This window comes from Sylvia atricapilla, chromosome 5 (genome assembly GCF_009819655.1).
Source record: "Sylvia atricapilla isolate bSylAtr1 chromosome 5, bSylAtr1.pri, whole genome shotgun sequence".
NCBI lineage: Eukaryota > Metazoa > Chordata > Aves > Passeriformes > Sylviidae > Sylvia > Sylvia atricapilla.
Window position 1 is genome coordinate 10,283,370 of NC_089144.1, and position 13,216 is coordinate 10,296,585.

The 13,216-nt window shown below is 40.2% G+C and overlaps 2 protein-coding genes across 2 annotated transcripts in view; one reads left to right on the top strand and one right to left on the bottom strand.

The window, feature by feature from the left end:
• SYPL1 (synaptophysin like 1) overlaps positions 1-13,216 on the top strand; it is a 362,670-nt gene that overhangs the window by 36,823 nt on the left and 312,631 nt on the right. The gene's annotated exons all lie outside the window — the stretch shown is intronic.
• The window catches only part of CDHR3 (cadherin related family member 3), a 34,059-nt gene that overhangs the window by 17,665 nt on the left and 3,178 nt on the right, over positions 1-13,216 (bottom strand). The window contains exons 3-8 of the mRNA XM_066319226.1: positions 12,389-12,588; positions 7,867-8,035; positions 5,434-5,519; positions 4,360-4,454; positions 4,151-4,255; positions 525-673 (exon numbers count right to left, since the gene is read on the bottom strand). Of these exons, the coding sequence (XP_066175323.1) occupies positions 525-673; positions 4,151-4,255; positions 4,360-4,454; positions 5,434-5,519; positions 7,867-8,035; positions 12,389-12,588 (804 nt within the window). The remainder of the gene's footprint in view (positions 1-524; positions 674-4,150; positions 4,256-4,359; positions 4,455-5,433; positions 5,520-7,866; positions 8,036-12,388; positions 12,589-13,216) is intronic.

A 13,216-nucleotide genomic window follows, 5' to 3' on the forward strand; every position in this document is an offset into this window, starting at 1 on the left:
TGTACAGACCCCAGAGAGCATGAAGGAGATAGGATCACCATGAGACAGAGGACTCTTTTGGATGGTCTTGCCTGAGGAGGGTCGTGAATGGAATAATGAACTTGAGGTGTAGATTCACTGTGTACCTCACTGCCAAGGAGGATTTCAGACAGCAGGGAGGGCATCATGATCTAACTACCTGCAGCTGTTTCAAGAGACCCAGAAGGGTCACTGCAGTCCTCAAAGATTAAAAATAAATCAGCAATCTTATTTCCACCCAAAGAACCATCACCCTTCAGCCACAAGTCAATATTTGCCAAGAAGTCACTTTTGGTCTACTTTCTTCAAGGTATCTTACCAAGTCTTGGTCAACTGACCAAAGAATTTGACCCTAATAAGGGACTGAGCATTCCTTATTGCTATAGGGAGCCACAAAATAAAGTAAGTCTGTTTAAAACTAAGGCAAAAAAAAAATTCTCCAAAGTAGATGGTCTTTTTTTTTTTAATGTTTCAGATGTCAGAAGTCACATTTTTGTTTGTCTGACCTGGGTTTATGGAAAAATGTCTGTCAGATGACTGGATGCTGTAGAAAAGTCTGCTGGGAGAATCTTCATCATCAGGATCTTTCGCTGTTATATTGGCAACAATGGTGCCTGGGCTTTGCTCCTCTGGAATCCTGTAGATTCTTTGCTTTCTACAAGATAAAATTCAGCAAAGCATGCATCTTGTTTGTAAGGGCAGCTGGTTACAGACTTAGCTGAGAAGCCAACTGTAGCAGCAGAGCTGTGGCCATGCTGGGCTCAGAGATGGCTATTTGCATGTCTGGATAAATATCCCAGTCATTGGTTCTGCCAGCTGGATGTGTAGAAGCAGCTGAACTGGCATGTGTTCATAAAGTCACAAGTAAGTGCTCTTCCTCTGCAACTTTTCCACAATTCCAAAAGCAATTTGAATTTCACAGAACCATGGAAGTTGAAGAAGTAGGGGGTGATTAAATCATGCCATCCCTCTCCCTACAGAGCCCCCAGCTCATAAAGCCATTTGCTTTAATTCCTTCATTTTGCAAGAGAAAAGCAAAAATTGCAACAAGTAATGTAGTTAATCATCTTTTGGAATGAATGCTGGAGCCTTTTGGGAGGCAACAGTATTAGAGAAAAATTGAATTGTCACTGCAGTAGGCAAAGGCAGGAAGGAACACTCTTCTGGGTTCCTGACAGATGAACATGCCTTGAACTCCCAGCAGCATCTCTCTATCTGATACATTTTACATTGGGAAAATGGTTCTCTGCTGCTGTTGTTTGGTATGCCAGTGCTCTCAAATTTCCCTTGAATTGAGTTTTATAGGTCAGATACAGCCTGGCAGGAAACTGTGCAGGATTGCTTACAGTGGTTGCAGTTTGATGTTCACACGGGTACTCAGGTGGACAATTTCAGTACTTGAACCACATGCAAAAATAGACACGGGCCATGACACAAAAATGGTGCCAGGAATTTCATAAGACTGATTTATATGACTCAAACACACAGGAACACACATGTGCCTCCTGATTCTAGAACTCAAAGGGAGTTGAAGGTCCTCAAGAGTTCAAAAAAGCACTAGAAATGTGCTTCAAGACTAAATAGTTTTTGCACTTTTAAAACATTTGATGCCGCCACTTAGGTAATTGACTGGTCTGTAGTTCCCAGTACAGGAAAACACGAGTCCTTTGCTGTTCTCTGATGACACACATCACGGGGCACTTAGCAACTGGAGCAAAGAATTGAAGAGACAGAACAGAAGATCCCATGCCTCAAGATCTCCACTTGCAATTTTAAAATGGTTATGAAGACACACTGTCTTCAACTGTTCTGTCAGTTCATATGAAAAGAGGCAAGCATAGAGGAGAGAAATCACATAGGGTTTTCCCAGTAAAATCACACAGGGTTTTCTGGTTACAGCCAGAAGAAAACAAGGATTTTTATAAGCCTGTTGTGTCAGTTATTTATGAAGTTTCTATCTCAGCACTGAATCCATTCCTTCCTTGCTCTCCTGTTGCTTCCAGGGTCATGCAGAAAGAAACAGGTCTCACTCACTCCCACAGCTCTAACTGGTTTTGGCCCAAAGTAGGAAACTCCCTAGGCAAACTGGAACCCCAACTCCAACCTCTCTGGGAACAGCAAATTCACCATAGCTCAACCATCACAGCCCTACCAACCCTTCTGCAACCTGGTCATTATCCCATCCCCACTAAATAATTTGGAGAGAAGTGGGATGTTATTGAGCACATCCCCACAGCACCAGTACAGGTGGGGAGGGGCTGGGGCCACTTCCTACACAGCTACGTCTGCGATATGTCCTCTTGTCCATCTGTCTGCCACCTGCCAGTGGCTTTTTGGAGGATGGTTCAAGCAGACCTTTTAGTCATTGCAATGTAATTGCAAAGGAAGCATATGTTTGTTTCCTTGTCTTCTCCTTTGTTTTCCTGACTCCACAAGTTTTCCATTGATTTGAACAACAATAATTTCAAAAGACTGAATGCCAACGTAGTGCTGTGAACACAAAAAACAGATGTGCTGGCATATACTATGGGAACAATTAAAAAGACCCTTTGAAACTCTGTTCTTGACAGCTGTGATTTGGGTAAAATAAAGGAGGTTTGCCAACTCCTCAAGTTTCCCCAGCTCTTACTCCAGCACTAATTATTACAGTCCCAGGAAGTACTGAGCCCCAGAATGCAGCTCACATTGTAGCAGAGGACAGGCCATACACGTGCATATTAAGGATACATCATGAAGCGCAATTTAATTTAGAATTCTTTACAAGCCAAGCTGCCCTTTTTTGATGTGTAGTGTCAACCTAAAAGGGAGAAGATTCAAACAAATAACAGACTCTATTTGTGCCATAGGAGTCTTAGAACTTAGGTGTTAGAGATTCTCAAGTCACTGCAGCTTTCACTAATTCAAACAAGAAGATAAATATTTTAAAAAGCTCTTCCAGACACAAGGATAAATACACAGAAATGGCAACATTAGGCAGCAATAATCAGTCTAGAACACACTGTGCAGTCATTGGCACTGGGAAGAGGATTCCTCCTGGTTGCAGAAGTACAGTAACATGGAATGAGCAAGGAACGTCCTTGTTTATTGCAGATGTGAGGTTCAAGCATTAAGTAGGTAGCAAAAACAACATCATCAACAAAAACAAGTCATGCCTATTTCTAACAATTAATTCTTTTGTTTCTTCAGTTTCCTCATCCCTTTATCCACCACAACACCCAGAAGATTGTTCCCAACAAGTGGCTGGAACCTCCTGGCATGGCCCCAGGTGCTATCCTGTCTTTGCTTTTGCAGAGATGGCAAGAGAGGAGCCATCATAAATATTCTCAGCAGGGCCTCACAATCAGGAGACACAATGACAGTGCCTCGAATCCCATCAGTGTCTCATGCAAGTGACAAAGATAAATCAATGACAGAGTCAGACCAACTGTAATAATTGTCAAGCTCCTGCTGCAGAAAAAACTGTCCATTGTGCTCTGCACAGCAAACCAGCTTGCCTGTAACACATGCATATTTGTTCTCATTTTTCCAATTTTTCAATATATCCTGACTATATATTAATCTTCAAGAGCTATTTCTGACTTGTGTGTTATGACACAATTTCCTGCTTATGACACAGTAAGAGAGACAACAATGTTTCAAAGATCACCGGGATTGTTTACAAGTGTGTCTGGGAAGGGGAAGACTGATCAAAAGAGAGATCTCTTTATGTCTAGACATTTCTGCATGAATAACACAACTATGGTGAAAGGCACACCTGCATAAGGAGCAAACTCTACACGATTGTATTCACACCGGGTGAAATTAGGCTCCTTGTCTGAACTTGTCCACAGATCTTTGCATGGCTTTAACCTCTGTAAATGCTAACAAGTAAAACAAGGTTGTTTGGCTGCTCTTAGCGTGAAGGCAGAGCCTGGAAAACTTTAAACTATTAAGAATACAAATAAGAATAAATGAGGTACATTATGAAAGCTTTTCAGTATAAGAATAGGAATCAGCAAAATTAAAATACTTTTTCCAGTAGTATTTTGTTGTCATAGTTATTTGCCATTATGTTAAACACTCCCACTGGTGCCAAAACAGTAAACCTGAGAAAACACCTACATTTTGAGTGCAATGGAAAATTTTTACTCACGTGGTAAAGTAAGGCCTTTCATCATTGATGTTAATTATATTTATAATCACTGTTTTAGTTGAGTTGAGTCCATCTGGATCTGTCACTGTTATATTTAAAAAGTAGCTGTTCAATAAGAAAAACAGAACAGGAATCATTCCGTGTATGTCAGAAAACATTTATCTGCATACTGTAAGTTAATAGGCCATGGCAATAAAATACATTCTCACCAATGTGGATCTTTCTCATAATCAAATTCTTTTGTGGATAAAATGGCTCCACTTTTCGTGATTGAGAATGGCACTGTTGCAGGGAGCAGTGAATACTGAAATGAAGAGAACAAAAAATTAGTCTTTTTGTCTTTAGATATACCTCCATTCATTCCTTGCTTGCCTTGTAAAATAGGGAAAGTTACAGAGGGTCATGAATCATGGAAATAAGCCGCAAAAGCCACTGAGCAGATCTGTCCAAGGATGTAACAGCATTTCTTTATTTGCAGCTTCTTATGCCTCAGATGTGCCAGGGGTTAGAAAGCACACGGAACTCAGCCATTGCTTTGGAGCACAAAGCAGAGTTAAACCCCCCACAGCTCTGCTTCCCTCCTCACGAGCTCAGTGTGACTGCCCAAAGACTGACAGACTTCAATTAACTGCCTTCTTGAATAACACTAAACATCAAAGCAGCATCTTCGAGTTCAGTTCTTCTAAGCACTGCATTTTATAAAGCCAGACTAAATAAAGCAAAGATACAGCATCATTTTTAGCTGAGTGCAGTTACTTTTCCCCCACTACCAACTCACCATTTTCCACAAGTTTTTCTGAATATCAAGAGTATTTTCATTTCAGCCAACACATTATCATAACTGAAGATGACAGTTTGTCCTGGGATTGTCAAAAACCTGATATTCATTTGCCTTGTAAGTGATTTCCTTACTGTCTCATTTAAAAGAATTTATATCGTGATACAGAAGGTTAAAAATTTTATTTACTTTTAGTCACTCTCATCTACAAGAAACATTCTTTAAGCCTTTTTTAAATTTTAAATTCACAATTTCTACTGGCTCTCTGATTAACTATGTCAAATTCTGCCTAATTTTGGAAGGCTGAGAATTTAAAATGTAGTTTTGTCCAAAAATTAAGGCTGTTTTTTCTTAGTTTAATACTGAGAATGCTTCTGTTTTTTACAGAATAAACCTTTTCCTGTGCTTCTGATACAGGAGGAAAGTGTTGAAAGATGATGGCTATTCACATTTCAGACATAGCAGATTGTATAATCTCTGGAGTTTTTTGTTTAATACAACTTACTTTGAGTTTTGCATTTTCAGGATCAGCTGCATCAACTTGGTAAATGCGTCCCGGAGGCGTCCTTTCCAACACATAGACTGTCACAGCTGCATGGAGAGAAGTGTACCCAGTGTTATCTGAGTAAAGGTAAAGGACACAGCAGCAAAGAGACTGATGCACTGAAGCTGTCAGGGTGTATTACTGCCTGCTACATCTCCTCACTTCACAATTGTAGTTCCAAAATCATCACAAAGATCACGAATACTCAGAAGATAAAAAGAAACCAATTTCATATCTGTAAACAGGCAACCACCACTGCAGTATGAATTGTCCTTCAGGGGAAAGAATGATCTTTCCTTACGGCCTGTCTTGAGCTGTTCACAGGTTATGGAGTAAATTATGCGTTTGTGCTACATCTTCCCGTTTTTTTACTATGCAGATGGGAAGAACACAGTCCTGTGCTAAGTCCTCGTCACCATCCCCTTGCTGTCCACACCCTGTGTCCTGCCAGGAGAGCTCAGAGCATTTCCTCTTCATTGCTACTTTACATTACACCTGTGAAGCAGATAAGTCGCGGATGGTCAGCACTGACTTCAATGCTTGCTTTACCAAGGCTGATAATTCAAGTGCAAGGTATGTTTCCTTCTGTGCCAGGGATCCTCACAGCTGAGTTATCACATACTGGACCACTGGCAACAGGCTTATCTCTCCTTGGGCAGAGCAATTAACAGGACAACTGATCTTTAGATCACATTATTTGCTTTATGTCTTTTTCTGTCTGCTGGATCTGCTTTTTCTGGACTATTAATTTCCACTGTGACCCCTACTGACTGCTGCTCCTCAGCAGAGCAGTGGGAATCCCAGGGCAGCATAATGAGTTGTTCCCAGAGGACAACAATATGAATACAAAGTTTAATGAGAGGGAGATGCATTTTCATAAACAGCAAATGTGCAATTAGTGTCTAATTGTGGCTGGTACTGTTAACTAAAGCCACACAGTTAGACAGATCAGACATCTGTGCTCACCAATTTATGGCAGCTCTAGCTGAGAGTTAAGCTGATGCCTTTATTTGTAACAAGCTCCCACGTAGTGTGTTTCATGCTGTGTCGATCCCTCGAAGTGTCAGATTTAATTATTATTAGATTCCAGTGGCACCCATGATATGCAAGACACCAGCTATACCGAGAAGATGACACAACCTCTTCCCTGGGGGATGTTAATTTGCTTTACAAACTAAGTATTGTATGGAATCAGGGATGTCAATGTGTTCAGGAGGCATCAGTGAGGAGGGCTGAATGTGAGCAGACTGCTCTGGACCCATCCCTGTGCAGCAGGCAAAAGTCAGGCTGCAGCCTGGCTTCTCTGTTCCAGTATGGTCCATCCAGACCTGAGTGTTAGCAGCCAGCTCTGAATACTTGCCACAAAGGCACCACAGTTTAGTATTTTCAGATTATTTTGTGCTGAACATTGAAGTATGCTTGGCCACACAGTGCTGTTAGGACACCAAGTCTTCAAACAGCTCTCAGTACTTTATAGAATCAACCAAACTGTTCTGTCTGCATGTGAACACATAATAAACAAATCATTGTATCCTGATGCATCTGGTACTAATTTTGCAGGTCTTCTTCATTAGTAAATAAGTAAGGTGAGATCTCTTAGAGATAAGACAGTTATTTCCCATCCTTTCTACTGATGACAGCGTCACTCACATCAGGTTCAGCACAATGTGCAAAGCCTGCACTGGCCACAGCTGCACTCCAGGCTCCAGCCTCATTCCTAAGGCTACTGCACATTCCTCTCCCTTGCATCTTTGCCCCAGGTCTAAAAGTAAACTTGGTTAACATCAACTGCTCCATGCAGGAGACAGAACTCTCTGCTTCTTTCCATTTATACCGCCATAGATCACATTCTCTGAGGTCTCACTCTTAAGACTGATTTTCAGTTTAATTTCTCATATGAAGGTGGTAATGCAATATGCAGATATTAAACATCTGCAAAGCAAGGCTTTTATGTTTTCCTACGGAAATTCTTGCACATTCAATGTGCATTCATTGAAATTTATCTTGCTTGTCCAAATCAATCCAGTTTTCAACAAATTATAGAAATATGTACCCATACTCAATGGTTATAACCCCAGCAAACATCAATTTTCTAATTATAAAGAACATATGTATTTATTGGTATATTTTTCTAAAATTCTTCAGGTCCTTCAAAATGGTTAAATATTTATTTAATACAATTTCAGGAAAATAAAAGGGCATTTCCAGAGGTGAAGCAGACCAACTCTTTGTGTAAAATAAAGCTCTGATAAAAACAGTGTCCTATTCCTCCCTTGTTTTCCTAAAGAAAAGTGCCTAGACTACTTTAGCTACAGGCACTGTATGAGCTCAGTTTTTTAAAGCTGATGTCATCTTTTCAAGTGTTGTTCTTTTCAAATTCTACTATTATCTTACTTTGAATTGCCAGATTTCCTCGAAATACAGGATGTTCGTTTTTATCTTTTACTTGAATAGTCAATAGCTTAAGGTCAGTTCTTCCAGCTGTATCTTCAACAAAAATCTGCAAATCAAAGCTCTTTGGCATAGTTTCATAATCTAGGACAGGGTTTCCAGTGGTAATAACCTGAAAATAAAAGATTATTATTAGCACATGATTCAAGAGATGAAACTTATGGTCCAAATGAGCAAATACAAATAAAGTGACACTTCCAATCAGTAAAGAGTGAGTGTTTTACATAATCTTTAACTTGTTGGCATGTTTCTCATCAGTGGCAAAAATGTGACAGAAACAGAGTGAAGAGATCAAAATGTTGTGACTTCATGGAGTAACTCAAAGATCTTTTGTGTGAGGAACAGTCTGAGGAGGAGATAGCCTGGAAGGAGCCCCCCTGCCTCACAGGCAGTGCTTTGTCTTCAAATTCAGGGCTACATCTCTCAGATATGTGTCTGTGCCAGGTGTTTTCCTCTCCACACCATGCCCCAGGAGTGTTCGAGCTGTGAGGAGACTGAGAATTTGGAGGAAGTTTTGCAAGACACAAGGGCAGCTTCACCTTTTCTGTGAAGATCTTTTACTTGAAATAAGGAGTGTGGAGGCAGGAGACCACATAGCCTAACAGCTACCAGAACCTTCCTTGTGTAACGTGTGTCTGGGAGAAGACTTGCAGGAAAAGCACAGAAGAAGGGACTTCATTGGTACATTGTCTGAGAGAGGCACCAGAATTATTTGGCAAAAATGCTGAATTCATTGAAAAAGTAACACAGGCCTTGAGTTTTGCAAGATTAATAAGGCAAAAAATTGCTTTATTTTGTTTTGGGGATTTTATTTCAAAGGCTTCAAGCTCTGCATATTGCCTCAACACAAAATATGTACTACATAGACATTTTGTAGACATTCTATGAAAAAATCTAAAATGTAATCATTCTGGATTTAGAATGAGTCCAGAACAACAGGAGGATGTTGTATGCCTCAATCTTCACTGCTGAAACCAACAATAAAACAAGATCCTTCTTTTCTTGGAGAAGAAAGGAAAAGGTGACAGTTAAGTTGTTTGTGTGGCTAAAAAATTATGAAATTTGGACAGAGTAACAGGGTGATGCAGAACTGGAGAAGGAGAGCAGTTTGGGCTCATGAGTGTGTGTGACAAGTAGCATGTCAGTGTATTTACAATACTGCAGAATAAAGGAGACTGAAGAGCGTGCAGAAGGAGAACATTGAAATAAATCCTTGGGTTTAGATGAGGTGCTGTGAGCCAGAGGACAAACACAAAAGTGATGTCAGCACAGTTAGAAGACAAAATGTCAAAATAGAGATAATTAACAAAGAGTTGGAGGAGAGTGAACAGAAGCACAAATGTCATGTGCCTTATGGTACATAAAACAGCTGCTGTCTGGAACCACATGGATTTTTTTGTTACAATACTGCAGGAGAAAATAACTGTGTCCTGGATGCTCTCCTTTCCTCCTCTACTGTACAGACACAAGTGTCCCATAAAAGTAATGCTAACACAGAAGAAACATTCTAAAAATCTTGTCACAACAGTGGAAAGCTTGATGTTCAAAATGAATGTTTAATGAAGATCTAAATACTGTAAACACATAAAATGAATTCAACATTTTAAATTGTCGGGTTCTTAGCAGAATTTGCGTGTTCTAAGCAGAAGTGCACAGCCAAATATCTTCATTGATGATGTAACTAGCCGGACTAAATGTGCCTAAATAGACATCTTCCACCCTCCTATATAAAGGCCTCGGTAGTGAAGATGTGAACCTAAACGGTCTCTTTCTAGGTTGCTTTTGAACCTTTTTGGGAACAGCATGCCACTGGCATAGGCTGTGAGCCACTATTTGCCTTTCCTTTAGGTAGGAGCAAAGCCTTACTATAAAGGCAGGACTGCACACGCTTGAAGCAGCTGCAGGCTTCATGAAAGGGGACACAGAGTCACCTGTAAACTGCCTATCACTTGTTCCACATGAGAATTTCACTGCTCCTGGTCCCTGCTCCACCACAAATATATTCAGAGAGCACCACTAAAAGCACTCAGGTAGTTTCAGGTTTTCATGCATTCCACACATCTTCTGCTCTTGAGAACCTTCAAACAGGAGCAAGGCGAGGAGGAATGGGCAGGACTGAGATCTCAGAAATTGTTACTCTCTCAGAGGCCCCAAAATATATCAAGAAACGTGGCATTGCTTTCTACTGGTGCAACAGGACGAAATGTGCTTCATAAATACTGAAGAGCCTGTCCCAGCAGGTACATAGCTAATCTCATAATTCATTCATTAAATACTGAGGTTTTTTAATCTCTTAGCAAAGATTTAACAGCAGTAGATAGAGCCGAGGTGTCTGGGTTTGGATCACATCACTTTTGTGAAATATTATACATATCTGCTACAACATAGCATAAGTAACTAAAAGTAGCAATTCTCATCAAATAAATTAACAAAGAACACCCATGTATTTATCCTTGCTTTATGAATTGTAATTAGCACTCATCTGCTAATTTGCAGAATTTGTATGTAGCTTGCTTTATGATTTTTTCATGACTGATATTCCCTGGCTCAAACTCTTTGTTCTAATCCTCCGAGTGACTTAGGAAACCTTGAAAAAAAGCAACAGTTCAATCAAAACATAGAAAGGTTCACAGGCCATTCCAATACTGTGGCTGTGGTACGAAATGGATACAAACTGGCACTTTGGAAGAAGCAGTCTCCAGTCTATAGCTTTTTTGGCCGTCCATTTTCATCCTTGTGTCACCCTGCACCGTGCTAGAACAAGAATTTCTCCATCATCCTTGCAATGAAAAATAAAAAGAAGCACTTTTTGTCTATTATTTTTCCTCCAGATTAACTTCTCAGTCCCACTCAACAAGCAGCAATATAAATTCTTGTGTGTCGTAACATAAAGATGGTATGGGACAGGAGCAAGCAGGTATAAAAAAGGACTAGGCTTTGTTTGCAGCAGAAGGGATCACTTTAATCCAAAATGCCAAATTAAAGCTTAGAAAGGGAGTCCTACATTATGGATTCTCTGTCAGCAAAGCCAGTTTAAGGGATGTAACTATTTCCTTCTGGTTGTTACGCAAGAGTCAAGGAAAGCACATGACACAGAAGGTTTAGGTTAGATGTTTTCACCCAGAAAGTGGCTGGACACTGGAACAGGCTCCCCAGGGAAGTGGTCACATCACCAAGCCTGGCAGGGGTAAAGAAGCAATTGGACAATGCTCTCAGGCACATGGAGTGATCATTGTGGTGAGCTGTATAGAGAACCAGGAGCTGGACTAGAAAAAATCCTGAAGGAACCCTTCCAACTCAGCATATTCTATAATTCTATGATTCTGTGATCTCTTCAAGCGACCCAGTCCAGGTATTTGTACAGTCCCATCCTGTGCTTCACAGAAGAAAGAGGGCTTTTTTGAGAGGTTTTTTTAACCATTTCACTGACCTGGTTGGGGAGCAGTAAAGAGCCATCAGAGCTGCTACAAGTGAGTTCTGTACTCTGCTGGGAGGCTGGAGCACAGGAGCCACAGCATCTCCCCACAGGCACATCAAATATATGAGCCAATAACACCCAGGGCCACAGCTTTACTTTTCTCAAAGTTTCCCCCAGAAAGCAGCAAAGAGAAGAATAAAAGACCTGTTGTATCAATTCTGTGAAAACACAAGCTTCCTTGGAAACACCCAGAAAGGATATTCAAATCACCTTTTTAAGAGTCTGCATCATTTCTATCTGTATCTATTAAAGCCACTCTTCAGTGTCACTGTTCAGGCTCAGACATACAAGCAAATTGCAACAGGATGATGAGTTATCATGCATCTGAACACTCATTGCCCGTGACAAATGTGAGCTAATACTTGCTAATTTATTCAACAATGAAAATCAGCCTGAAGATATGGAAATTTGCCATAGGATGAGAGCGTGCAATGGATAGAGACAGGTCACAGATGTGTGGAAGGGTGGTAACTTCTTACCTCAAGATAACTTCCTCATTATCACAGCCTTTGTTCAGAATTAAAAATTACTTGATCAGATTCAGCTTCATTTATTTTGGAAGTGAGACAAATTAATTTTAATTCCTGGTGAGAGTGGCCAAACAGAAGCTGTATGTGGTCTAACTAAGGCACTTTCATTTCACAGTGACTTCATACATATTAAGCTGAAAACTATGGATAAAACCTCAAAATAGAAGCAGACCCTCCATGTTCTTCTTCACCTCTTATTTTCTAAAAATCACTTTTTTTTCTATCACAGAATTAATGGAATTATTCTGATGAGTGATTTTCCTAGATGCAATTAAAATCATAATTACTATTGCTATTCATCTGTCATATCTATTACAGCGTTTTTGAATAGTACCACAGTCTGCATTTAAAGTTCTTCTCTGATTGAAAGACGAGACACTGTGCACTGTCAGTGCTCAGTAATCCAGGGAATATCAGCCTACAATTCAAAATTACTCAAGTTAAACTTAAAACTCACCCTGAACTCAAGACCTCCTTTTGATACGATGTCAAAAGCTTCTGTGAGTGGGTTTGAATTTACTATGGTAGGCTGAACTGCAATACCAGAAGCCAATGGAGAAACAGTCACATTAAAGTTATAGACTGAAACACCAGCCTCTGAGTTTTCTTCAACAGTGCTTGTTGCAGGTAAGCCCTTCAGCAACTCGGTTCTTTTTCCTGCAGGGTAAAAATGAACATAAAATTACTTCTCAGAACCTTGAGCTAACAAGCACACAGCTTTTGTCAAGAGCTCCCATTAAGGAGCGCAAAATACCCTGACTCTCTTTTTACCTACGAACAGGGGCACTGTGTGGTAGTAAATCCAATGTTAATCACAAAAGAATCCATCTTTTCTGCAATTCAGTCCTATAGTGTTATCATTTAGAGTGATTATTGCTAAAGTATCATTTTACTGCATCATTTGCATGCATGTATGACTTTATACAGAAGCAAAGAAGCCAAAAATGTTTCTGTATTTTCATTTTGTCTCCTGTACTAATTAGTGCCTCTGTTCATTGTAACATCAAAAAGTACCTTGAATCACCAAGACCCGGACACTAAAGAAACAATATTTTTTTGTGAACTACACTATCAGCAGCACCTATTTTCTCAAAATTTCCCTCTTCTAATTCTTTCTATGGCAGCTGTGTGCAAGCTTGGCTCTTGAGTGGTGTGAGTTAGTAACAATTTCAGTGGGGCTACTGTCATGTCTCCTGCTTTGAGCAAGGAAGAGCAACTTGAAGTCTCTGGAGAAGATGCAGGCCCACAAAAGCACACTATGGTTCAAAGCTGCATGGAAGCTGCA